This window comes from Trematomus bernacchii, unplaced genomic scaffold, assembly GCF_902827165.1.
Source record: "Trematomus bernacchii unplaced genomic scaffold, fTreBer1.1, whole genome shotgun sequence".
Lineage (NCBI taxonomy): Eukaryota > Metazoa > Chordata > Actinopteri > Perciformes > Nototheniidae > Trematomus > Trematomus bernacchii.
Genome location: NW_022987739.1, coordinates 1,074,820 through 1,099,962, shown reverse-complemented (window position 1 = coordinate 1,099,962; position 25,143 = coordinate 1,074,820). Strand labels below are relative to the sequence as shown.

Genomic DNA, 25,143 nt, shown 5'->3' with positions numbered 1-25,143 from the left:
GGGGGGGAGGGGCAGTGTGGAGTAAACACACACACACACACACACACACACACACACACACACACACACACACACACACACACACACACACACACACACACACACACACACACACACACACACACACACACACACACACACACACACACACACACACACACACACACACACACACACACACACACACACACACACACACACACACACACACACACACACACACACACACACACACACACACACACACACACACACACACACACACACACAAATCCCCTTATGAAAGAATCACATGTAACGCCTGTCTGGAACACAGGGAGGGAGGGTGAGGGCTACAGTAAGAGTGAGCAGGAGACTTGGAGAAGGATAAAAGTGATTGTGTGTGTGTGCGTGTGTGTGCGTGAGTGAGTGTGTGAGTGTGAGTGTTATTTCTCACCTGTATCCTGTTGAGCTCCACCACAGGGCCGTGCTGCCGGTCCCTCACCATCGTGGCCTGAACCACCTTCCTGAATGCTGCTTCCTGTTCACGGAGACAAAAAGGTTTCATCAGTCCCCAAAAATACTATTATACTGAAACACTGGTACAAGTAAAAGTTGGGTTTTCAAAATTAAGTAGAGAAGCATTCGCACCAAAATTAAGTAATTGAAATGGGCCAGTACGCATGACCAGTACTTTTACTTTGGGGGGGAAGTGTGTGGGAGAGAAACTCCCACTGTAGAGAACACAGGGATTTTAGCCTTTGCAGACCATTAACATGCACAAAAACCTCTCGAACACACTACAGGAAAGGGAACACCCCAAAAAACATATAAGGGCATCTTTCAATTAAAAAGGATCTGACAATGCACATCTGTTTTTTGTGTGTGTGTAGCATAATATAACTAAAACAGCATGTTGTGGGTATAGAATAACACTGATCTCACCTTGCCCTGGGAGATGAGGATTCCCCTCAGCGTGTCGAAGCCCACCGAGGGTCCGTGTCCCGTCTGGCCCAGCCGGCCCTCCAGGTCGAACATGGGGATGCAGGGGCAGAAGAGCTCTGAGATGTGATGAAGGAGCAGCAGCCGGTTCCTCAGCGCCATGATGGGGATCTCCTGCAGGTGGTTGTACTCCATGGGAACCTTTAACACACACACACAAACACACATGATAGGCATTTTAGAGTCACTTTGTTTTAATGATGCAAAGCTTTACTGCCATCTACTGGACATGTGGACAGTGACGTAATTTCCCAATGTCAATTTAACATCAGCTGTGGCCAAAGAAAACTGTTAACAGTAATCAAAAAATGTGGCCCTAAGAAGATTAGGGCCACACAAATAAGACAATTTGAGATAAATAAAATCACATCTAATCTCCCTTATGTGATGTCTTCTGTGTTCTTATTTGTCTTTTGTCTATGCATAAGTCTGTCTGCTTTTCTGCGAGTGTTGTTCCTATGTTTATTAACCTGTAAACAACAGACAAAAAAATCACATCTAATCTAATGTGTGACTATAAAGAATGAAAGCTTGATCTCAGTACCTGTGCGGGCAGTTTCCCGGCGTTGGTGGGCTTGCTGGTGGACCAGGCGAGCGTGTGGGCGGAGCCACAGGCCACTCGGTTGATCTTCTTCCCCTGCAGCGCCGCCACCAGCCGAGGCCTCTGGATGGCGTTCGTGGTGCCGTCTCCAAGCTGGCCCTCGTCGTTATCGCCCCACGTGTACACTTCTCCTGAGCCAAACCCAAAAACAACAATCTGAGAATCTGCGGTCCAACACGGCTTAGCTGCACTGTTAGCAGACCAACTGTTACCATGGCAGAAGGTAGGGGACTACTTTAGTCGTTGTTATTGTTTGTTTGTGTTCTTTGTACATACAATCAGTACAAACCACTGTCTTATTTGTATGCATATATTTTGCTTTCCATCTCTAAATGACAAACACTGGTTATGCATTGTCAAAACGCAATAAACAGATTTTTGATCAGAATATTAATAGAGCAATAAAGATATCTGAGAATTGTATCAGTGGTATACAAAGTAAAAAAATAAAATAAAACATGGCAGCGAGAACTTGTACAGTTAAAGGATCTGAAATTCGCCGACAAATACATTAACGGCCCGTCCACACAGCAGCGTTAAAAAAATATTCTAACGCTTCTGCCCATTCACTTTGAATGGGGTGACGTCACTTTGCCTCACTTTTCGCCGAACTGCATTGTGGGAAGCAGAGCGGAGATTTTCAGGATTTTCAGGATTCAAAGTTGAGCAATGTTCAACTTTTGAAGCTGAGGTGGAAGCGTCAGCCAATCAAATCCCGTGTATGCAAATCTGACAGTTCAAGCGCTAGCCAATCAAACGGCGTGTATGCTGGGAGAGACATACCGCAGGTCATTTCCTCATATTCCAAAAAATGGAGGAGAAATTAGCGGTAGGGAATCACCCGGTGCTTTATGACCAGTCCCTATTTACCTACCGGGATATAAACCGGAGGAGCCAGGCATGGAGGGAGGTGGCAGAGACAGTGGTAGGTTTTCGTCTGTTTGGGGAGTTTATATCCAGTTTACTTCGGGCTTTTTTGCTTCGTATGTCGGGGGCAGGAGATTCATGTGATTGGTTGTTGGTCGCGTTGCTCGCAAAAAATCCCCAAGCTTCAGATACGCCCACCTCCAAGATTTTTTTAACGCTGCTGTGTGGACGGGCCGTAAGGGTGACGTCAAATATATGAAGAAAAAGGAGGATGATGCATGAGAGAGGTGGATCGTACCATCCTCCGTGCAGCAGACGCAGTGCAGCGACCCCGTGGCGATGGCGATCACTTTCTTTCCCTGAAGACCCTGAACCTGTCGGGGCCGTCGCACGTGATCATCAGAGCCGTGTCCGAGGCGGTGGTAGTCCCCCTTCCCCCTGAGAACAACATCATGCAAACATTTGTTACAGACTCATGTCATCACAAATAGGGTTGTGAACCAAACCCCGTTTCACCGTCAGTACCAAATCCCATTTCCCAATACCTGGTGCCCAAAAGAAAATGGATTTTGGTTCTGCTTATCGGTTCTTCTCCCAGACTCTCTACACACAGCAGCTCCAGAGAAAGAACATACAACTGGCTTGATAAGGATGAAGGGTGTATTACTAACACGTAAAGGTTATCTAGCGTTTCCTCTCCTGTGTCTGTTGGTATTGGACGCCTTATCCTCTAAACAAGCCTCACATGTCTGTTTTATCACATCCCCAAACTGTGAGACCGACTCACAGAGCAGAGGAGTCAGGATGTTGCTTGTGATTAAGGTGTTGTCTAGAAAGTTACTATGAGTGAAATTACAGCGATGTTGGAACACATAGACCAGGGGTGTCAAACTCAAGGCCCGGGGGCCAAATCAGGCCCGTGACTTCATTTTATGTGGCCCCATAAGAGATCTGAAAGAATTATATTATACGGTTACATGCCGATTTACAGAAGCACGTTGCCCATAAACTACATGTCCCACAATGCATCTCAAATTTGACTTTTTTCTCAGAATTTGACTTTTTTTCTTCAAAATATTCCTTTTTTATTAGAATTAGCTAAAAATGTGGCTTTTCTTTTTAAATCATTTTGTGACATTCTCACTGAAGACACTTGCAATTATTTGCCCTAGACTTCTGCTTTCAGATGTAGTTAATTATGAAGTTATTAGCCTATCCGATAATAATCCAATGCAGAGGCAAAAATGTAATATAATACATTATTTTATATATATTACATATTTATATATGTATTGTTATATAGTCTTGAATATAAAACTGGCCCTTTGAGTGCAACCATGATGCTAATGTGGCCCGAGATAAAATTGAGTTTGACACCCCTGACATAGATAGTATGTGTTACACAGGCACGTTTCAGCCTTACAGCTAAAGAGACAGGGAGAATTGTCAATTGAGTAAAGGTCTTCATATAAAACATTTTTGTGTCTTAAATAGGCATCTGACTTTAGTGCCAAAATTATGAACTGATAAGAACCAGGACTCGTTAAATCCAAACGATACCCAACCCTAATCACAACTGTGTTAACTGTGTGGTCGAACTGGAAGAACTGACACTTTTTTTGGTCGAACCGGAAGTGTGAAACGGGGCGGGGCTACATAAGGTCATCCTATTATAAACAGATAAACATACCATGTGTACACGGCTCCAGACTTGGTGAGCGCCACAGAGAACTGAGAGCCACATTCCACTTTGACTACGCCGAGGCCGGTCAGAGAGTCGATCTGCAGAAACAAGAAGTTAATACAGCGGTCGTTTGAGGCTTTAAAACATACATCACGTCTTTTTCAATATTCATTTCATCCCTCCACAATGTGCATGCATTCTGCCTCAAGGATCAAGATCTTATTGTGTCTCTTGGCTCTTTAATAATCAGGTTAATTATGTTCCAAGTGCAATATGTCTTAATGCTTTCAATGTTTTTTTGTTCAATTGCCTTGTTATAGAAGTGTGCTAAATCAGTCTATATATCTCTTTAATCCATATCTACTAGAGATGGGAACGATTAATCGAATATTCGAAATTATTCAGAGAATATGAGTTGTGAATATTTATATTGTAATTTTTTTTTTTTTTTGGAGGGGTGCCTAAGTTGATACATATTATCAAATGGAATAATTCAATGTATACGACAGTGCCATAGCTAAGTGTGTTAGGTCTAAAGGTGTGTGTTGCTCCGCTCACCGGTCCCTCACAGCGGGCAGAGCTGCAGGTGCTGATCTCTCTCTCTCTCGCGTACGGTTATACTTTACTCGCGTTTATGTCCAAATCCATCAGATCTAGTTCTAGCGAATGATATGGCTGCTGCCCCTCCCTACATGCAGATCACACAGACTCAAAGCTCATCTTCTGCCCAAATGCGGCGTAAATGCGCTCCGCAGTTACCCCGTTGCGAGGTTCCGGCGCTAACAGTTCACGGGCGTGTTTTTTGGGGGTTGAATATTCGAATATACATTTGCTTTCAAATTCCCATCCCTAATATCTACCACAAGGCCCAAGTTTTAAAAGCTAGCAGTGCTTAACTACTGTACATTTGAAGAAGTATTTCAGACATTACAAGAAAGTAAAAACGAATGTTGATGCTTTTGACACATACTCTGTTCTCTTCATATGTCAAATAAGGGGGAAAGGAGACATAGTATAAAGCCATGCCTCTGCCGACCTCTGTTGCATGCCACAGTGTGAACTTTTTTTACCTTCATGGGGATTTTACAGCCGTCGCTGCCCCCCCGGCCCAGTTTGCCGTAGTCCCCGTCCCCCCAGGACCAGACCATGTCGTCGTCTGTGAGACACAGAGTCTGAGCGTCTCCGCTGCCACAGGCAACATCGATCACCCGGTGACCCTGCAGAGCGTCAACCTGCAGGAGACACAGACAGCGACAGTGAGGTCAAGTCAATTGATTAATAGCAAGATTACAATGTTAGTAAAATCCTAAAAAGATGGGAGAAATGGAAAGTGGATATTACCCCGATACGCCCTTCTTTTGTTTAACTGTTTGAATCTTATATTTAATTATCTATACTGTCAATGTTTTATGTTGAAAAGAAAACACTCCATGTTCTTGTGTGCTTATTGTTGTTGGTTTCCACTTTCTTTGGTTCATTAGTTCTGTTTTTAATTCAGCAGGTGAACCTATATGTTCATAAAATAGTGTGTGTGAGCTTAACTGTGTGTATTAAACTAAAACGGAGCATTTTCTGTCAGCTCAGATTTTATTTCTGCTTTTTTTAAGCTGTAGTATAAAGTGCTCATGTATAGGTTGCTGCCTGAATATGCTTCATGAAAGGCAGGTTTTCCTATAAAAACAATCATTTCTGATCCATAATATCTTGGTTTATTCTTTTCTAAGGTCACATTGTTCTGTTCTCTCACATAATACACTACAGTAAAAAACATCTTATTGATATTTCCTTTCTATTGGATTTATTCGCATTGCATTTGATATAAGATTATTTTCTTCTCCCTGCTCCTTTTCGGTCAATGGTGTGTTTACACAGACATGTTTTGTTAACAATTATTATACATTAAGTTGTGCATACCATGAACGGAACAAATACAAATGAAATGAAATGATATTGAGGTAATCCAAAAGCCTTTATATGAGAAATAGATGTAAACAGTTACTGACCAGTTTGGGTTTGAGCTGGTCCTCGCTGTCTCCGTGCCCCAGGCGCCCGTAGCGACCCTTGCCCCAGGTGAAGAGCTCTCCGCTGGCCGTGATGCAGGCGCTGTGAGCCCCCCCGGCTGCGATATCCACCACCTCCACCCCCCGCAGGGACTCGATCACACGAGGGCGGTCACACGGGCTGAAACAGAGAGGAGTCAATGTCAATATAACACTCTTCAACAAACGCAATGCAAGACGTTTTTTAAAAGATGATACAGACGAAGAGAAGGGGGATAAAGACAAACCAAATGTAGGAGTTTTTTAGACCACATAGAAAGAAATGTGTTCCTTTAATTTGTATTTTGAGGTCATACTGGCAGAAGTATGTCTTCGCATTTAAACAGAGATGTTTTTTTAGAACACATTATGTGCAACATAATCCTATTTCTTACACATGGGGGTAAAAATGTGTTTTCAAAGATTACGTCCAAATATGGTCAAAACCCATATGAAAAATGTATAATTTTATAACAAAATTCCTTCTATAGAGAGGCGAAGTCCCTCCCTTTCCGGGGGGCCTCCATGGGACCTTATTTCGGAAAAAGTATGCATTGAAGTCAATGGAGAGAGAAAGATTATCTTTCGATCCCTTTTGAATTGAGCCACGAATTACACATATGATGTTTGTCAATTTAAAAGATAATTTTACAAGTCAAAAAAATAATAATGTGTCGTAAAACTGTGAAGTAACACTTTTTTTGGTGTGAAACCGCTCAATGAACTACATCTCCCGTCTCGCACCACACACCAAGACGGCCGTCACGTTGGCACATTTCACTTCTTTCTTTCAGAATGAGGCGAAAAGTATTAAAAGAGGTGAAAATCACTACAAGTCTGGGCATGTTGAGAGCTGTACATACACACAAGGGGAGTTAGTCGGTTCCTAAGAGCCAGCATGCGGGACCGGGATTCTGGGATTTGTAGTCTTTCTAGTTGCGTATTTTTCATAGTCTTATATTTCAACAGTTTTACGACAAACTGTGACTTTTTTGACATGGAAATGATTTTTTAAGATTGACAAACATCATATGTGTAATTCGTGGCACAATTCAAACGGGATGGAAAGATAATCTTTCTCTCCCCATTGACTTCAATACATAACTTTTTCCGAAATAAGATGGTAGACTTCGCCTCTCTATTATTCTACTATGTTTTCTTTTTTATAACTAATTTAATTTAGTGCGAAGTTGAAACTAATTTAAAATCTATAAAACTGTATTCAAACTAAATTAAGATTTTTATTAAAAACGCTGTAAAAATGCAACCCCTTAGATCCTTAATTCCTACAGTGACAGTGATTTGAAATGACTTAGCGGATGTTGTTAACCGAGAAACAAAGGTGCACAGTTAAATAAAAAATATATATAAAGATACATAGAACTTTATCAGTCTATAAATAATATGATAAATAATACAAATTACAAATTAAAATAAATAACTACTAAAACAGATCAATATCTTTTATAAATAATAATAAAATAACTAAATTATTTTTCATTTCAGAAAAGCATTCATTGTAAGACCTGAAAATCATTTTTAACACAATTTAGACCTACATTTATAACTAAATAATGCATTTTTGAGGACTTTGCAGAAATCCTGTATAAAACTGAACACTTAACATCACTCCTTAATTCCTACAGTGGTTTAAAATGTCATCGTGTGTGTTGTGAACTGTAAATATCAAGGTTCAAAGTCATATATATATATATATATATATATATTATTGAGTGTGGACCTTCTGTTCCCATGGCCCAGCTTCCCGTCCTCCGCCTCTCCCCAGGAGTACACCTCCCCCTCGGAGGACAGCGCCAGGCAGTGCTTCCCTCCGGAGTTGACGGCCACCTTCCTGATGTAGACGTGCTGGATGGACTCCAGCAGCGTGGGGGTGGAGACGGACTCTGTGCCCCCGATGCCCAACCGGCCCCCCGCCCCGTATCCTGTTGCGTACAGCTGAGGATCGAGAAAAAATGTATTAATATGACAATGTATATCACGTTTTCCTGGAAGACCACAGACACAACTATACACTCTCTAATACTCCACTATTGTTCAGAATATGACAATACATTGGATAAGGGTCATGGTTACAGCATGTTTGGTTTTGAAATTCATAATAAGGACTTATGCATACATTTCTTGTCAAGATATGTGTTATATGTTCATAATGTTCAGGTTTAAGGACCATTCTTTGGATACTACACGTGCAGAAAATGCTTCTAAGTTGGGTTTTTTACTGCAGACATCAGTGGAACAATCTTGAAAATAAATCCTATTTTGATAACTTTGATTCATTATTTACTTTAATGTGAAATAAAGTAGAGAAAATCTGAAAATCTCCAAATTGAAAAGCAGAAAACAGCATTTTCATTGGAAAAATTCTATTGAAAAAACTTGAATCAGGCTCCCTTAGATCAGATGAGTAACAGACAAAAATATCACTAACATTGTGTATCAAACATGTTAATTACTGTATTGTGTGATGAGATTAGAGACAGACCTTTCCATCTGCAGTGACGGCGAACAGCGTCTGCTCCCCCCCGATCAGCTGCACCGGCCTCAGTGTGGCGAGGGCTTCAGTGGGCGTGGGAACTTTGACCTTCGCCCCCTCGATGCCCCCCAGCTGGCCCCTGTGGTTGTGGCCCCAGCCGTAGATGGTGCCGCTGCCCCCGGCCGACAGCGTCCAGTCGTCCGGTCGCCGGTTCATCCACTGAACGAGCTGCTCGTCGTGCTCGCGCTTGAACAAGTCGTGACTCTCGTGGAGGCTGTTCATGATCTCGTGGTCGGCCATAAGCTCTCGGATCTTCTTTGTGACCTTCAACGGCAGAGGAGATAAGGAGGGACAATTTGTAGTATACCTGGTTACATTAAATATATCTTTTTTTTTTTATATCATTTGAATGTAAAAGTGTTAAGACCAGTGATGGGGTCATTACTCAAAAAAAGTAATATATTACATTACTTCTTTACTCTCTACATAATGTAACTCGTTACATTACTTTTGCGTGACTCAGCAACAGCCTATAGATGAGAGTAACACATGCGTCACTTCCGGGCAAAAATGACGGCTCCGCCCACTTTTGGGGGAAAACAAAGCTGTCATTTGAATGGCGGTCAATACAAATTCTGAAGTCTTTGCCAATCCGATCAGAAATGTAAGAAAACCGTGGATTTTTGGATGTTCAAAGAGCCCGATTACGATGGCCAGACAGGCAAACAATTACATTAAATCATTGGAAATCTACGAGCGGGCTCGATATATGGTTAAATATAGCAGTTGGCGATCGATGTCCATAGATGAGAGTAACATCTACGTCACTTTACGGCCCCGCCCACTTTTGGGGGAAACAACGCTGTCATTTGAATGGCGATCGAGCCTGAAGCCACAGAGCTCTTCTGTTACTGTCCTTTCTTCTTAGAGGAAGTTCAGAAACACTGAACTCTGGATTTGTTTTAATGTTTGAGGTGCAATAAACGACACAGCAGCTTTTTGGCATGATACAACTATTATTTTCCGCCTCGCTCATGAGAGTAACGGACCGTCTCCACAGCAGCGTTAAAAAAATCTTGGAGGTGGGCGTATCTGAGGCTTGGGGATTTTTTTGCGATCAACCAATCACATGAATCTCCCGCCCGCGACATACGAAGCCAAAAAGCCCGAAGTAAACTGGATATAAACTCCCCAAAACAGGCGAAAACATACCACTGTATCTGCCACCTCCCTCCATGCCTGGCTCCTCCGGTTTATATCCCGGTAGGTCTGGTCATAAAGCACCGGGTGATTGATTCGCTACCGCTAATTTCTCCTCCATTTTTTGGAATATGAGGAAATGATCTGCGGTATGTCTCTCCCAGCATACACGCCGTTTGATTGGCTAGAGCTTGAACTGCCAGATTTGCGTACACGGGATTTGATTGGCTGACGCTTCCACCTCAGCTTCAAAAGTTGAACATTGTTCAACTTTGAATCTTGAAAATCCTGAGAATCTCCGCTCGCCTGCCCACAATGCATTCCGGCGAAAAGTGAGGGAAAGTGACGTCACCCCATTCAAAGTGAATGGGCAGAAGCGTTTCAAGATTTTTTAACGCTGCTGTGGAGACGGCCCGTAACAGCTGGCGAAATTACGGCCTTGCCTACTGATTTGAATTTAACCATATATCGAGCCCGATCGCCGATTTCCAATGATTTAATGTAATTGTTTGCCTGACTGGCCATCGTAATCGGGCTCTTTGAAGATCCGAAAATCCACGGTTTTCTTTAATTTCTGATCGGATTGGCAACAACTTCAGAATTTGTATTGATCGCCATTCAAATGACAGCGTTGTTTTCCCCCAAAAATGGGCGGGGCCGTAATATTCGCCCGGAAGTGACGTAGGTGTTACTCTCATCTATAGCCAAAACTTAAAACGTAGGCCTACATGTGCACACATATAAGAATTACTATTGCAATAAGGAAGATGTCAGCAGTGGTAGACACAAATTCTAAACTTTCAAACGTTCTCTTAAGTTCAGTGTCACATAACACTGTTGATGACTTTGCCATGTCTCTGTTCTGCAGCACAACCCCTGTGACAGTTGCATGTGGACAAGTTGCGCAAATGTCACGCAAATATAAAATCCCTCTAGTCTGTCAAAGGGAGAATCTAGTCATTTGTTTGCGCAATGTTAGTAACTGTAGTGTGATACTGGTGAAGACTCACTTCATCCAGGAAGGCTCTGGGCTGAGAGTTCCTCTTGTCCAGAGCCACAGCCACTCTGGAGGCGGTGCAGTACCGGCGGAACCAGGCCCACTTATGGGTCTCAGCGCAGCAGGGCAACGTGTCCAGCTCCAGGTCGCAGGCAAGAGCAACCAACACCTGGACAAATAACACAAAAACCTCCTTTATGATCTACAAAAAACGAATGCACATTTGTCCATTCCACATTATTGGTTTTGGTTAATGTCTCCGGGAAGATTTCAGAATCCGAATTGATATGAAGATGAGAAATTACATCATTAAGTCATGTAGACACAGATTATGTCTTTCAGCTTTAGGCCCTTAATATTGTTAGATAAAATAAAACATGTTGAAAGAAACCAGAATATATGAAGGTCTGTCTGGCTCGTAACATTTTAATTATTTCCAACGGACAATACGACTTTAAATGTGTCGAACTTCAACAGACTTTTTCCGCTCAAAGTCGAGTAAATACGGGCCTACGTTACACTGCTATTAACCGATGGTGGTATAACTTAAGGTAATAATAATAAACGTACCTTGAAAAATGGACTGTGAAGCAGCTGCTTTCCTCCCCTGACGATGGGGTCCTCGTACTCGTACTGCCTCTGCAGAGCCTCTGGAAGCCCCTTCACTAAGGCGGCCAGCGCACTGCCTGTGAAACTCTGAAAGAAAATAGATCATCAGATAAATTACTTATTTAAACCATGAGCTTTGAGCTTCCATAGTACTGTATTGTATAGTTATTTACAATGTTTAATAACACTATTATTACAGGCATATATCTTCGCACCAAAATAGATTATATGTTAGAAATTCTATATCAAATCAGATATTGAGCACTCTTGTATCAGGCTCCTTAGATTAAATCGTCAGCCAAACATAGTATAAACCCAATAAATATATCAGTAAAGCCGTTTATTAAGAAACTTTTCTCCGTGGGGTCTCACCATAGAGCGCGCCTCGCCCTCGGTGTATCCCAGCAGTCGGTTGATGTTGATGGACTGACCGTACTCTGTGGTCAGAAGCTTCCTCAGTCTCTGCAGAGCCCACATCCTGTGGCCGGCAGCTGCAAATACATTCAATTCAATACATCATGAATTCGGAAACGCCATTAATTCTCTACACCTCTAACCCTAACCATAACCCGAACCCTACTCCTTACATCTGACTTGGCTTTTACCTTTTTGTACCTTAGAAACAGCGTTTCCGCCAGGGGGGCGTCTTGCCGTCATTTGACGCCCTTATTCAGCTCGGAACGCCCTGAACTCGAGCCGAGGGCGTCCAAAAAAATAAATAACTCGAGAGAAGATCAAGTTTCTATCGCTTGAAATGACGAAAAGGAAAAAGGACAAGGACATCCCTCTGTTGGAGGGGCAAAGGAGTCTGGTGGGATTCTTTTCGCCGCCAGCAAAGCGTGTTCCTGTGACGGAAAGTGTACTGCCGGCGAGCCTTGACGGGGGGTGCTAGTGGAGCACGCGCGTGAACTGCGAGCGCCCGGAGCCTCGCAGCGGCGAAACTGAGGCTCCGTGGTAAACTGAAGAGCCGTTTAGGAGCCGTTTAGGAGCCGAAAGAGCCGGCTCTTCTTAGTGAGTCGAGCCAAATGATCCGGCTCACTAAAAAGAGCCGGAATTCCCATCACTAATACGTAAAGAGATAGTATCGACGGCTCAATTCAAAATTCAAGTCACGTGACACGACGTGACGTCACAAACCACCGCCCCCCCCCCCGCTCTCGGGGTGGACGCCCTCTCAGCCCTGGTCTGGCGGAAACACTGCTTAGAAACATCCCTAAAGGTCTAAGGTTATTCATGTACCTTTGTTATATTTAGTCATGTTTTATTATCTTTGCTTTTAAATGAGTGTTTTTAAATGTAATATGTTTCTTAATGCTCTTAATGTCTTTCATTTTTTGAAAGCACTTTGAATTGCCTTGTGTTGAAAGGTGCTATATAAATACACTTGCCTTGACTAAGAAAAGTCACATAAATAAACCTTTTGGAGATGATTATGGCCACAAGTACCGTACCTAGTGCACTGAGCTGAGCGCAGGCAGCCAGGGAGGCGGCGAGGCGCGGCACGATGCTCCGGTTGGAGGCGAAGTTGAGCCTGAAGTCCAGCAGACATGTGACCAGATCCATGGAGGGGCAGGACAGGATGCAGCGGTCTGAGAGGAGGTCTTTGGGACCTGGGGAGGGAAAGGAAAAGGATTAATGTCACACATTGTCCTAATGGACACCCTGATCTGGTCACAGATTATTGTCAGTGTTTAGTCGTATGAAGTGGCTCACCAGCAGCAGGCATAATGGGATACACAGTGAAGCGCCATCCCCATCCGTTAACTGAGCCATCGCTGGTGAACTTCCATTTGAGTTCATCCCCCGGGATCCTCAACTCACTGGACCAGTCGGACCACTCCCGCCCTGAAACACACACACAGTCAGACTTCATTCATGGACACACACACTTAATGGTTACTCAGATTTATGCTCCTCCTCTCATCACCTGATCGGACGGATACGATCCTGTTGGCTCCGTCCATGATGGTCAGCGGGTCGTGGCGTCGCTCCGTCGAACATTGGCGGTCGAACTCGATCCTCAGACCCTCAGCACCTACAGAACAAAATAAGAGATACATTAAAGATGATACGGCAATTTAAAGTGTTTTTCAACAATATATTATAGGTTTAAGATATATACAAAACATGTCTCTGAAGTGTTTGGCTCCAGATAATTGCGGCATCCCATAATCCCCTCTGTTTCTGTATCTTCTCTGTTTGTACCTGGGATCTTCACGGTGCCGCTGGTGGAGGTGTCGTCGGTGTACGGGTGGATGCTCTCCACCACGATGGGCTGAGAGGACAGACGGCCGCTCTGAGAGTCCGTCGCCACGTCCTCCAACTCTGTGACACACAACTCCAGCAGCATGTCCGCCACCTGCAACACCAGAGAGACAGAGATTAAACAAATGTTACCAACATCCGACCAATCACAAGGCTAGGGAGATAAAGATGCACCCAAATAACCATTCAATATAATTCACAAAAGTTCCCATAAGACAAATTATGCCATATTAATAATATATATATATAATAATCTTTTATTTTTCCTTCTATGGTATAGTATAAACTAGGGCTGCACAAATAATTTTATATTACTTTAGATTGACTTTAATATTGACTTTTTATGTTCAATATTGACTTTTAAAATGCTCACATGGAAACTAATGCTTTACATCTCAAAGTGCAATGATAATATTTTGAGCTTCAAACTATTTTGCTGATTTTATAGGGCATTCATATTGGTCGTTCTCTGCAATACTACTACTACGATGTTTTAAAAGCGACTACACTTCGGTTTTGCAACAGTAATGTCTATCCCAAATGTTGAAATCTTCACATGCAGTCAACATGTGTTTGCACTATTTGCGTATTTTAATCGCAATTACAATTTTGGCCTGCCACAATTACGAAAACAACATAATCGAAAAAAACGATTATTTTGCTTTGCTAGGTTGTGACAGTGCACTGCAACATATTGGATCTAATTTATTTTAGTGTAATTTATTTGTATTTATCATATTTATATATGTTTAGTAGCTTGAGGAAGTGCGCTCCAAAATATTTGTTGATCTTGTTTATTGGTATTTATTATTTTGATATTATTTAAATGTAAATATAAATGTATAATTTATTTTTGTATTGGTTTTTCAGTTGAATTATACGTTCAGGGTAATCAACAGTTAAAAAGATACTGTTCAAATTATTATTTGTATTTGTTTTGAAGTTCAATAAATGGATGTTTTCAAAGTCAATGAATAATCGTATTTAATAATCGTGATATCAATTATTGACCAAAATAATCGTGATTATGATTTTTGCCATAATCGAACAGCCCTAGTTTGCACCTTAATAAAGCTACTGACAGGAGAGAGAGTACATCTTACAAGCAAAGTAAAAAAATGGGTTTTGCCGGTAACGTGATATTGTAAAATTTTCAACGTAAGTAAATCACCTGAGGGTAAGCTGTTCCCATGCCTGACAGCACGGCGGACAGCACCTCCTTCCCTTTCTCTCCGGAGCGGCAGGACACCGCCAGCTTCAGCAGGTCCACCATCACACGGGTATCATCGGGAACGAGCAGACTGGTGAACTCATCCAGGTACTGAGGCTCCGGACCCACAACCTTACTATGGCTCTCCGAGTCCTGAAGGGAACATAAAGCAGGACAACGTGTTCGGGTTAAAGGAGTGGGGCAGAAATGACAGATTTGTGTAGGTAGCATCTCCCTGGTTTAGCACGGTCACATGAATTCACGTCAAAACCGCTAATCTAAAGGTGGCTAATGCTGGGCGTGATGACGTTTAGTCGTCTCATTTAGTGAAGTGCTGAAATGCCGACACATTTCTGGGTTTTAGGACTCATTCCTGCACCACTTTGTGAATTCACACATGCCGAGTCAGTCAAACTCACCTCTTTGGTCTTAGTCATGGTTTCAGCGATGATGCTGGCGGCTCCGGGGTCATCAGTGACGGGGATGAAGGGACGAGAGGAACCGCCGGAGGCAGACGGGGTTATACCTGAGGAGGGGGTGAGAGCATCTTCTGAGGAGGGAGCCTACACACACACACACACACACACACACACACACACACACACACACACACACACACACACACACACACACACACACACACACACACACACACACACACACACACACACACACACACACACACACACACACACACACACACAAAGACACACGTTAGGACCATGTTCACACAATAGGCTAGATCCACTAGGGTGCGTTTTTTCAATTTCTTAAATAAGAACATTAAATTAAGAAATGCACCATGTATGACAGAATCAATTATCTTTCTTTGTATGAATTTAGTTTGAACTATAACATCATTTTAATTGTCCCATGTCATGCTTTTCCAGTTATTACCCGTCCCCTTGTGTGTTATGAAGGTTTTTCTGCATGTAAACGGTCTGCAGAGTCACAAACCCTCAAAGTACACCCTGTAGCGAGTAAAACTCTAACACAGAAAAGACCTGTCTATGCTGCCCCAGAACGCCTCGTTGGAGATTTTTTGATTGCTGTGTACAGTGACGTGACCATACCCAAATGGACCAATCCGTGGAGCTCCTCACACACACACTCTCTCAGCAGCGCGCTTACACTGTAGGTGCGCCGCGTTTGGGGGGTGCTAGTGGAGCCTCGCAGATGTGGGTGCTGCAGCCCCCTCAGCACCCCCCCTTCCCGCGTCCATGATGCTCAGGCTGAGTTTCGCGATGTCTCGCTGTCCCGCAGACCCCACGCAGCAACCAGGAAACGACACCCGTAATAGAGCTCACACTGTCCCCTCCTCACAGCAGCGAGCCGCGCAACGTCCCGCCAACACGGCACCCAGACCCCACGCAGCATTCTCATCTGTTTGTCCTTACTGGTGTCATTTTCTGGTTGCTAACGCCATTGTAACACATAATCACTGATGTTCCGCTGTAACGGTGGTGATCTCATCAGAACAGAGTGGGCGAGCTGACCAATCAGAACAGAGGGGGCTCACAGGGAGGGGGGGGGGCAGGAGCTCCAACAAGCCGTGTAGGACAGAGAGTGAATACACATACTATACAGAGATGCTGTATGAGAAACCAATGTGAGTTTGGAACATTGAACAATGTAAATCTATTCTAGTAGACCTCAACAATGGAATTATGATCAGTAGAAATGGCCATGACATGGGACCTTTAATATTGAGCGTTGTAAGGTATTATCGCCTGTATTCATTCTTAATAGACCCTGGCCGGCAAAACTACCAAGATACCCCACATGTTAGAAACAAAAACATTTTAATTCATTGAAATATAGGTATAATATAATTTAGGTTATATATGTATCTGTTTTATTGTGTTGCACTGTTGGAGGAGCCTGTTACCTAAGTTTTCATTGTGATAACTAAACTGTAGCTATGCACAAATTACAATAAAAGCCTTGAATGTTGAATCTTGAATTTGGGAGCAATCGATGCCGTGGGTATGGATAAAAAAGGTAAAAAAGGAACACCCTAACTGATAATTGTGATTTAAGTCATACAAAATATAAATGTGTTCCTCACCTCTCCCTTCTTGTCCTGCCAGGGGTTGGGGCTGAGCCTCTCCTCGGCTTCAGGAAGGACCGGAGGCCCCTCTTCATCGCTGACGCTGGAGGAGGAGGAGGAGTCAAAGGGGGGGAGAGGGGAGCTGGCGGGAACCTCTGCAGGCAGGATCATGCTGGCCGGCATCAGAGCTCCAACCACTGCATCCCTGAGGACACACACAGAACACTTCCTGTCAACGGTAACACACACACTAATGACAGTTACAGTGCCTGATTATATTATTTAGAGGTCATACACACTTTCAGGGCGTCACTCAGCACCACTTTGTAAACACAGCTATGAGGATTTTAACAACATCGACATCCCAAAGCATCTTAATCCTTTTCCTGACGTGATGCTAGCCAAAAGAATTTTCATTTTCATGGTTAAATATTAAACTAAGGTGGCTGTCATGACGATTATTTTCATTATTATTATTATTTTCACACACACACACACACACACACACACACACACACACACACACACACACACACACACACACACACACACACACACACACACACACACACACACACACACACACAACACACACACACACACACACACACACACCACACACACACACACACACACACACACACACACACACACACACACACACACACACACACACACACACACACACACACACACACACACACACACACACACACACACACACACACACACACACACACACACACACACACACACACACACACACACACACACACACACACACACACACACACACACACACACACACACACACACACACACACACACACACACACACACACACACACACACACACACACACACACACACACGGCTAGATCCACTCGGGTGCGTTTCTTTTCAATTTCTTAAATAAGAACATTAAATTAGACGATTATGTTCATTATCTGTTGATGTTTTTAAATCTAGAGACATTTAAAGATATTCACTTTAATATGATATACGACAGAGAGAAGCAGAACATCTCTATATGTGATGGGCTGAAAACAGCAATTTTGGACAATTTTGCATTAACATTTCCACAGAGATTTGAGCCTTTGCAGACCATTTACATGCACTAAAACCTATAGAACACACTACAGGAAAGGGAAAACCAAAAAAAACAAAATAGGGCGTCTATAAATTACTTTCACATGTTCCGAGTTTATGACTTTGTTATTTTTACTGTTTCCAGACTTCTTAGTGTGCATGTCACATGTCATTTTGGCTTTTTATTCTAAGGCTTATGTGCAACAAGAAATGAAAGAAGGAGGGGGGGGTGACAAAGGTCCTTAGCCAGTCGTTAACATGGTTGAGTCACATGGTGCGTTGTAGGAGAGGATGTATTTCCGACTCACCGAGCATACATGATCTGCAGCGCTGACAGAACGTGGGACAGAGCCTGCTGCTTGGCCGGGTTTCCGTCCAGACTGAGCAGGATCTTGGCAAGCGACGGGCGGTTGGGCTTCACGCTGCTCTGCCCGCTCAGCTTGTTGTTCACTGCTGCTGAGTCACTGTCAGACTGGACGCCTGCAGAGGACAACACACACACTATGGCACGGTTTATAATGTGACACACACATACAGCTCCTGCAGATTTCAGACGGAGTCAGAGCTGCAGTCAATCTGTGCCACCTCGATAAGTGAAGTAGCTGCACCCTCTGTCCTTAGACCATCACAGGAAAAACTCCCGAAGAAACCCCACTATTAAGAGGGAACCTTTTTATTTAGTTATTTTTAAACGTTGTTTACTGGGTTTTTCACCAGCATACAGTTATTCTATCAGAGCATGTATCAAAAGTAGGTAAACAAATCTTCACTTTATACAAAATAGGTAGAGTAACAATGTAAACAAAATCCCACACAGACAGAAGACAAACAGACATACAAAAAATAAACAAATAAATAAATAGAAAACCAGTCAGCTAAAACAAAAATGTCAATAATAAACAATAAATGTCAGTACGGCAGCACCTCCTCCCCGCGACAACCCGTCCAGTGTTGGGACCCCTCCAAAATGCAAAAAGTTAAATCAGGAATGATTGGGAACTTTCTCCTCTTAACACATTTGAAAAAAGGGCCCCATATTTTGAGGGAAAGATTTGATGAGTACCTAAGTAAGAAGCTCCGAGCGAGTCCCGGGCGGTCTGGAAGAGGACGGGCTCGTGCACGGAGGGCGTGGTCACGTCCACGGTGGTCCAGGCCACGCTGTGGGAGGAGCCACAGGCCACCCGGGTGATCTTCTGCCCCTCCAGACCCTGCACCAGGGTGGGCTTCCTGTTCACCGTGGTGGTGCCGTTCCCCTGCTGCCCGTGGTCGTTATCTCCCCACGCAAACACCTGAAGGAGAAACACGAGACAGAGGGGAAAGCCTCAGTATAAACACGTAGGTCTTTGGTGTTACATTCAAGGTTTTTTTTAACTGTTCTAAAATGGAAAATCGTGAACTTAGTTTTCTTTAGTTTAATAAATGTGCAGACGCCCTGAGAGGCAAGGCAGGGCTAGACATTATCAGGGTATATGCAGGAATCCTGAAGTCAAATGTAATCCCTTTTAAGACCTTTTTTTAAGACCCTTTCCATACATTTTAAGACCTCATCGCCACTTTGAGTTTTAACCGGTTACATTGGCGACACACTTTACCTCACATTGACTATATACAGTATTGATTGTCCTTCCTCCTTATCTTCCAACCATTTGGACGCAAACTTGCATTTCCCCATAACGATGTTGTTTAACAACCGGCGTAAACGGAGCTTCGCGCGCTATCAAGCAGTGAGCGTGCGATGTCCTGTTCAGATGACGTCAAATCCAACGGGATGCCATAAATAAATGACACAGAATCACACTACACACCTACGCAATGATTACATTCAGGCAAACTGTAGAATACAACCTCTTTGGACAATTTATATACTTATTGAAAACAAGCTACAAAATGTAATACCTTGGAAAATGCCGTTTAATACTTTTTAATAGTCTTCATTTTCGCTAAATTGATTTATCAACTTTTAATACTTTTTAAGACCCCGTGGACACCCTGTCTAAGCACTCAATCTTAAAAACCTCTTCAAGTGTTCAAATATTGAGTAGCTGCCTCTTATGATAGGAAGTGATGTGTCATTAAATTCCTTCTGAGGGATGGTAGTATATAAAGGGAAACTGGCCGTGAGACAGTAAAGGTCAGAGTAGTGAGAGTCGATAAATGAAGTCGTGCTACAGGAGGAGAAAACACACATCTGGCTCAGAGCCACGGCAGTAACTGAGCAGAGGCTCTGGTTTGTAACGCTCTGACGGTCAGTACACACCTGTCCTGTTTCTGTAACGGCCAAACAGTGCAGCGCTCCCACCGCCACGTGGACAATCTTTTTCCCCCGCAGTCCCTCCACCATCTGAGGCTTTCGCACGTGGACATCGGTGCCGTGGCCCAGGCGGAAATAGTCGCCTTTGCCCCTGTAAGGAAACACGAACAGTTAAAGGTCCCCTATTATACTGTTTTTCAACAATATATTACAGGTCTCAGATATATACAGAACATGTCTCTGAAGTGTTTGGCTCCAAACACCAAACAGATCATTGCAGCATCCCATAATCCCCTCTGTTTCAAAAGTGCTGATTGTGGGTGTTTCTCAATGTCGAGGAAGGCTGCTCCAGAGCCACTATTTCAAGCATACTACGTCATCGAGTCCCGCCGAAGGACTGTTCCAATGTCCAGCATACTTGGAATTCTACCGAGCCCGGCGTACTTCGTAGCGAGAAATTTCGAGGCTGCACATGTGTAGACTCCGCGGTCTTAAAATCCCCACAATGCTTTGCGCACGGACCAATTTCCCGAAATCTGTGGCGGAAAATGTAAGGCGGGGCCTCTCATATGACGCACACCTGCTCGCCTGTTCCACTCTTCGTTTTCCGAATGCCAGGAAGGATTCTTGCCTAGCTTCTGAAGCAAGTGACTCAGAAGACATGTCCTACCAAGGAAGCGTCCTCGACATTGAGAAACACCCTCTCTGTCTGATACTTTAGATGAAAATAAGGAGCCCCTCCCCACGCCCCTCTGAGAGATATTTGGTTAAAAAGAACACAATGGTGCTCTAGGAGGAGATTCAGGTGATAAGGGGGGGGGGGGGGGGGGGGGGTCACCTTGGTTTGTGATTGGCTAATGGTCACACAAGCCAAAACATCGTTATGACATCATAAAGTGGCCAAAATCTGATCAGCTCATTTTCAGACAGGTTTTTATATAAATGGATCAGGACAAAAAGAGAGAGAATCTTTTTTCCTGAAACTTTCAGAGTCTCTTCACACAGAGGGGACACATGTTGATGTAGAAGAGACATGAAGAAGAGGGGACACATGTTGATGTAGAAGAGACATGAGGAAGAGGGGACACATGTTGATGTAGAAGAGACATGAAGAAGTGGATTTTGCATAATAGGTGACCTTTAACACTCATTGGAAAGCAAAAATGACAAATGATCAGTTTAGGAGGCTATGTTTCATCTGCAGTCCAGGGAAAGATGTTTCAGAATCACCCTGAAACAATGACTGTAATATTAAAACAAATCCTCCTTCTTACCAGGTCCACACCACTCCAGATTTGGTGAGTGCCAGAGAGAACTGAGCTCCACACTCGATCTGACAGACCGCCTGTCCGTTCAGCCTCTCGATGTTCTGGGGGATGTTGCAGCCTTCACTGCCTCCACGACCCAGCTTCCCAAAGTCCCCGTCCCCCCAGGAGAACACCAAGCCTGACAGGAAAGAAAATACATGCATCACTAAATGGAAACTAACACACATCTATACAAGCAGAAAGAAAGCTTCTCAGGCATAATAAAGGTAGTTCAGGAGACTTTATAATGAAACAGTTTAATATACTCTGAAGGATAGTTAATGAACAGAAATACCTTCATCAGTGAGGGCCAGAGTTTGAGCGTCCCGGCTCCCACAAGCCACCTGGATAACTCGGTGTCCCAGAAGCACTTTCACCTAGAAGACACAGAAAAGGGAATTCATAGTCAATGTAAATCTCAGACAATATCTGCATTTTCTCTTCTCCTTTATTATGAACATTTTACTTCTTCAAATTCATGAATCTCAAAAAATATCAGCATTTTTGTTCTTGTAACTTTTTATGAAGTCTTAAGCCCATCTGTGTCCCTGCAGAGTATAGAGCGGTGCAGTGATGACGTATTTGTATAGGCCGACCCGGTAGTAAGCTGCGCATGGGTTCCCTCGACAAAAAGCAACGGGATTTCTCCATAGGATTTTGGAATATTGTAAAAAATAAGATCTGTGGAAAACTAACCTGTTTGATAAATGCACGTTTTGTTCAGCCGGATAATCTCCACGTCTACCCTACTTTTATAATTTTCGAATCATAAATCTAATCTCCAGAAGCAAAATGCTAACGTTATGCTATAAACGAACTACAGCCGAGTACAGCAGCACGACTTCAACGTCACGCCAACTTAAGATCCATATTCAAACATACAGATTCTAAATTGTACAAGTTGAAGCGTTTGTTTGAACAGTTTAAAGGAGGCAGGTACTTGCTTTCAAGCAGAACAGGGCAAACAAACTTAGCGGGAGTGTTTACGTGTTCGGCGTAATGACGTACAACAACTGCTAGGACTGTCTTAGGGAAGATAGCTTTTAGATACGCAGCTCCGCTAACTTGGAACAGTCTGCAAAAGGAATGGAAGCTGAGCAATTTGGTTCCACTAAATGTTTTTAAAGCAAGGATAGATGCTATCCAATCGGAAACTGTTGGAACCTGTACATTTTACTAGCCATGTAAACTGTAGTCGCTGTAAATATGCTGTATGATGTCCTTTTTGTTTTTCTGTTATGTTTATATGTATTCATGTGGAACCTACTTGTAGCAGGTCACCCTTGAAAAAGAGATCAATGATCTCAATGGGATTCACCTGCATAAATAAAGGTTTGAAATGAAATGAAATGAAACAACGTCCTCGACAACTTCTGTAGTCCTATTCAGCCACTTGTTAACAACCATCGTTTTTCAGACACGTCAACTCTTCAAAAATCCCCAGTGGGGTCACTGCTGATGTATTTAATGTCGTAGAACAAAACGTGATCCGTCTCTTAAATGTGTGTCAACCACAGACCTTATTTCCAGCTATTTTCCAAAAAGATTCTCAAAAAACCGTTGACTCTGAGACGAGGGAACCGGAGGTGGTAAAAAATGCACTCACTTCCGGGTTTTAGGACTCATCACTGCACCACTCTATAGAAGTGGTTAGATGGAAGAAGTACAGACGTACCAGTTTGGGCCTGAGCTGCGTGGTGTTGTCTCCGTGTCCGAGGCGGCCGTACTCCCCGAGGCCCCAGCTGTACAGCTCCCCGCTGGAGGTGATGGCGGCGCTGTGCGAGCTGCCACAGGCGATGTCCCGGATACGCTTCGTCTTCAGAGCCTCGATCAACCGAGGCTTGTCACAGTTCCTACAGGAAAGATGGAAAAACATGTAATTATTACTCATATTATAAGAAAGTTGTCCATAATGTATAATAATTGGAGCAGGTTAACGTGTCCAGGAAGATTCTAATGTCGTGGAAAAATGTGAAATTACGGTCAAATATTATCTGTATATTATTTACCTAAAAACAATTGATAGGAAGACTATATCAAAAATCACTATCAATAGACTTGACCATGTTTTGATGCACATTTCTGGTGCCAAAAATGTGTAATTTTCAAATATGTTTAGGCTCTTAAATGTGTATTTATTGTAAGAATAATAACAACAGTATTTGTGCAGGTTAACGTACATTCTGCTGAAGTGTCCCAGCTTGCCGTCGTCTCCCTCTCCCCACGAGAACACCTTCCCGTCCACGGTCAGCGCCATGGCGTGCCGTCCCCCAGAATGCACTGCGACTTTCTTCACCACGTAGTTACTGAGTGCAGTGATCTGGCGGGGGATTGGGATGGTCCCGCTGGAGAGACCCAGGCCCAACCGGCCGTTAGTGGCCTCTCCACAGGCGTAGATCTTCCCCTCCACTGTCACTGCAGCACAGACACAACAGATGCACACAACGGTTACATACAACACAATATGTTTTTTTTATTGAAGACACACAGAAAATACATTTGGAACATTGATAGGTTGGAATTAGATTGAGCAGTTCAAAGCCACTAGTGTTCAGCTTAGTCTCTACTATTGTCCATCAATTGACAAGCCATACATAGTTGTATAAAACCACAATTATAACCAAAACAGACCATGTAGCCAAAATGTAAGAGAGTGTTGATTGTATAAATAAATAAATACAATAAATAATAATAATAAAACAATAACAACACAATATGTTCTGATGTAGTTCAGCTAAACACACGAAAAATAAAAAACCCACAGGTGATTAGTAGCACTGAGAGATTTTGGCTCATAATTCTAAATCAATCCCACCTGCAAAGAGGCTTTTGGAGCCACCGGCCACTTGAACCACATTGAGAGCAGAGAGAGTTTCAGAGAAGGAAGGAACCTTGATCTGTGGAGGACACAAAAGGACGTTATTTAAGATGCAGCAGCTTCTCTCACTCAGAGGACAAATCTACCCTAAAATACAGCAGCCCTTCATTTAGAGTGAACTCTCCAGCGTCTGCACCTTGGAGCCTTTGAGTCCTCCCAGCTGGTCCTTGTCGTTCAGACCCCAGACGAACACTTTGGTCCTGATGGTGGCTGCTGAGTCCAGACCAGAGGACTTCTTACGAGCAAGACTGGAGGAAAAAATGAAACGCACACATTGAGGATCAGAACGTGAATGAGTTCAGCTTTGATGGTCTGCCATGAGATATGAATCAAACACTTTCTTAATGTAGCTACACCTTACCATGGTAATCTTTGATTAAAGGTCTCCTATTATACTGTTTTTCATCAATATATTACAGGTCTCAGATATATACAGAACATGTCTCTGAAGTGATTGGCTCCAAACACCAAACAGATCATTGCAGCATCCCATAATCCCCTCTGTTTCAGCCCTGTTTCAAAAGTGCTGATTCTCTGTCTGTTACTTTAGATGAAAATAAGGAGCCCCTCCCCACGCCCCTCTGAGAGATATTTGGTTCAAAAGAACACAATGGTGCTCTA

General features: G+C 43.3%; 1 protein-coding gene across 1 annotated transcript in view; it reads right to left on the bottom strand.

Moving 5' to 3' along the window:
• The window catches only part of herc2 (HECT and RLD domain containing E3 ubiquitin protein ligase 2), an 81,622-nt gene that overhangs the window by 10,270 nt on the left and 46,209 nt on the right, over positions 1-25,143 (bottom strand). The window contains 28 exon segments of the mRNA XM_034147945.1: positions 437-520; positions 925-1,122; positions 1,526-1,713; positions 2,748-2,887; positions 4,140-4,231; positions 5,204-5,365; positions 6,137-6,314; positions 7,914-8,128; positions 8,676-8,990; positions 10,877-11,032; positions 11,434-11,559; positions 11,845-11,963; positions 12,924-13,082; positions 13,186-13,317; positions 13,400-13,507; positions 13,678-13,831; positions 14,909-15,100; positions 15,367-15,510; positions 17,016-17,202; positions 18,395-18,566; positions 19,150-19,375; positions 20,344-20,488; positions 21,612-21,783; positions 21,940-22,021; positions 23,320-23,497; positions 23,825-24,059; positions 24,460-24,541; positions 24,659-24,770. Of these exon segments, the coding sequence (XP_034003836.1) occupies positions 437-520; positions 925-1,122; positions 1,526-1,713; positions 2,748-2,887; positions 4,140-4,231; positions 5,204-5,365; positions 6,137-6,314; positions 7,914-8,128; positions 8,676-8,990; positions 10,877-11,032; positions 11,434-11,559; positions 11,845-11,963; positions 12,924-13,082; positions 13,186-13,317; positions 13,400-13,507; positions 13,678-13,831; positions 14,909-15,100; positions 15,367-15,510; positions 17,016-17,202; positions 18,395-18,566; positions 19,150-19,375; positions 20,344-20,488; positions 21,612-21,783; positions 21,940-22,021; positions 23,320-23,497; positions 23,825-24,059; positions 24,460-24,541; positions 24,659-24,770 (4,453 nt within the window).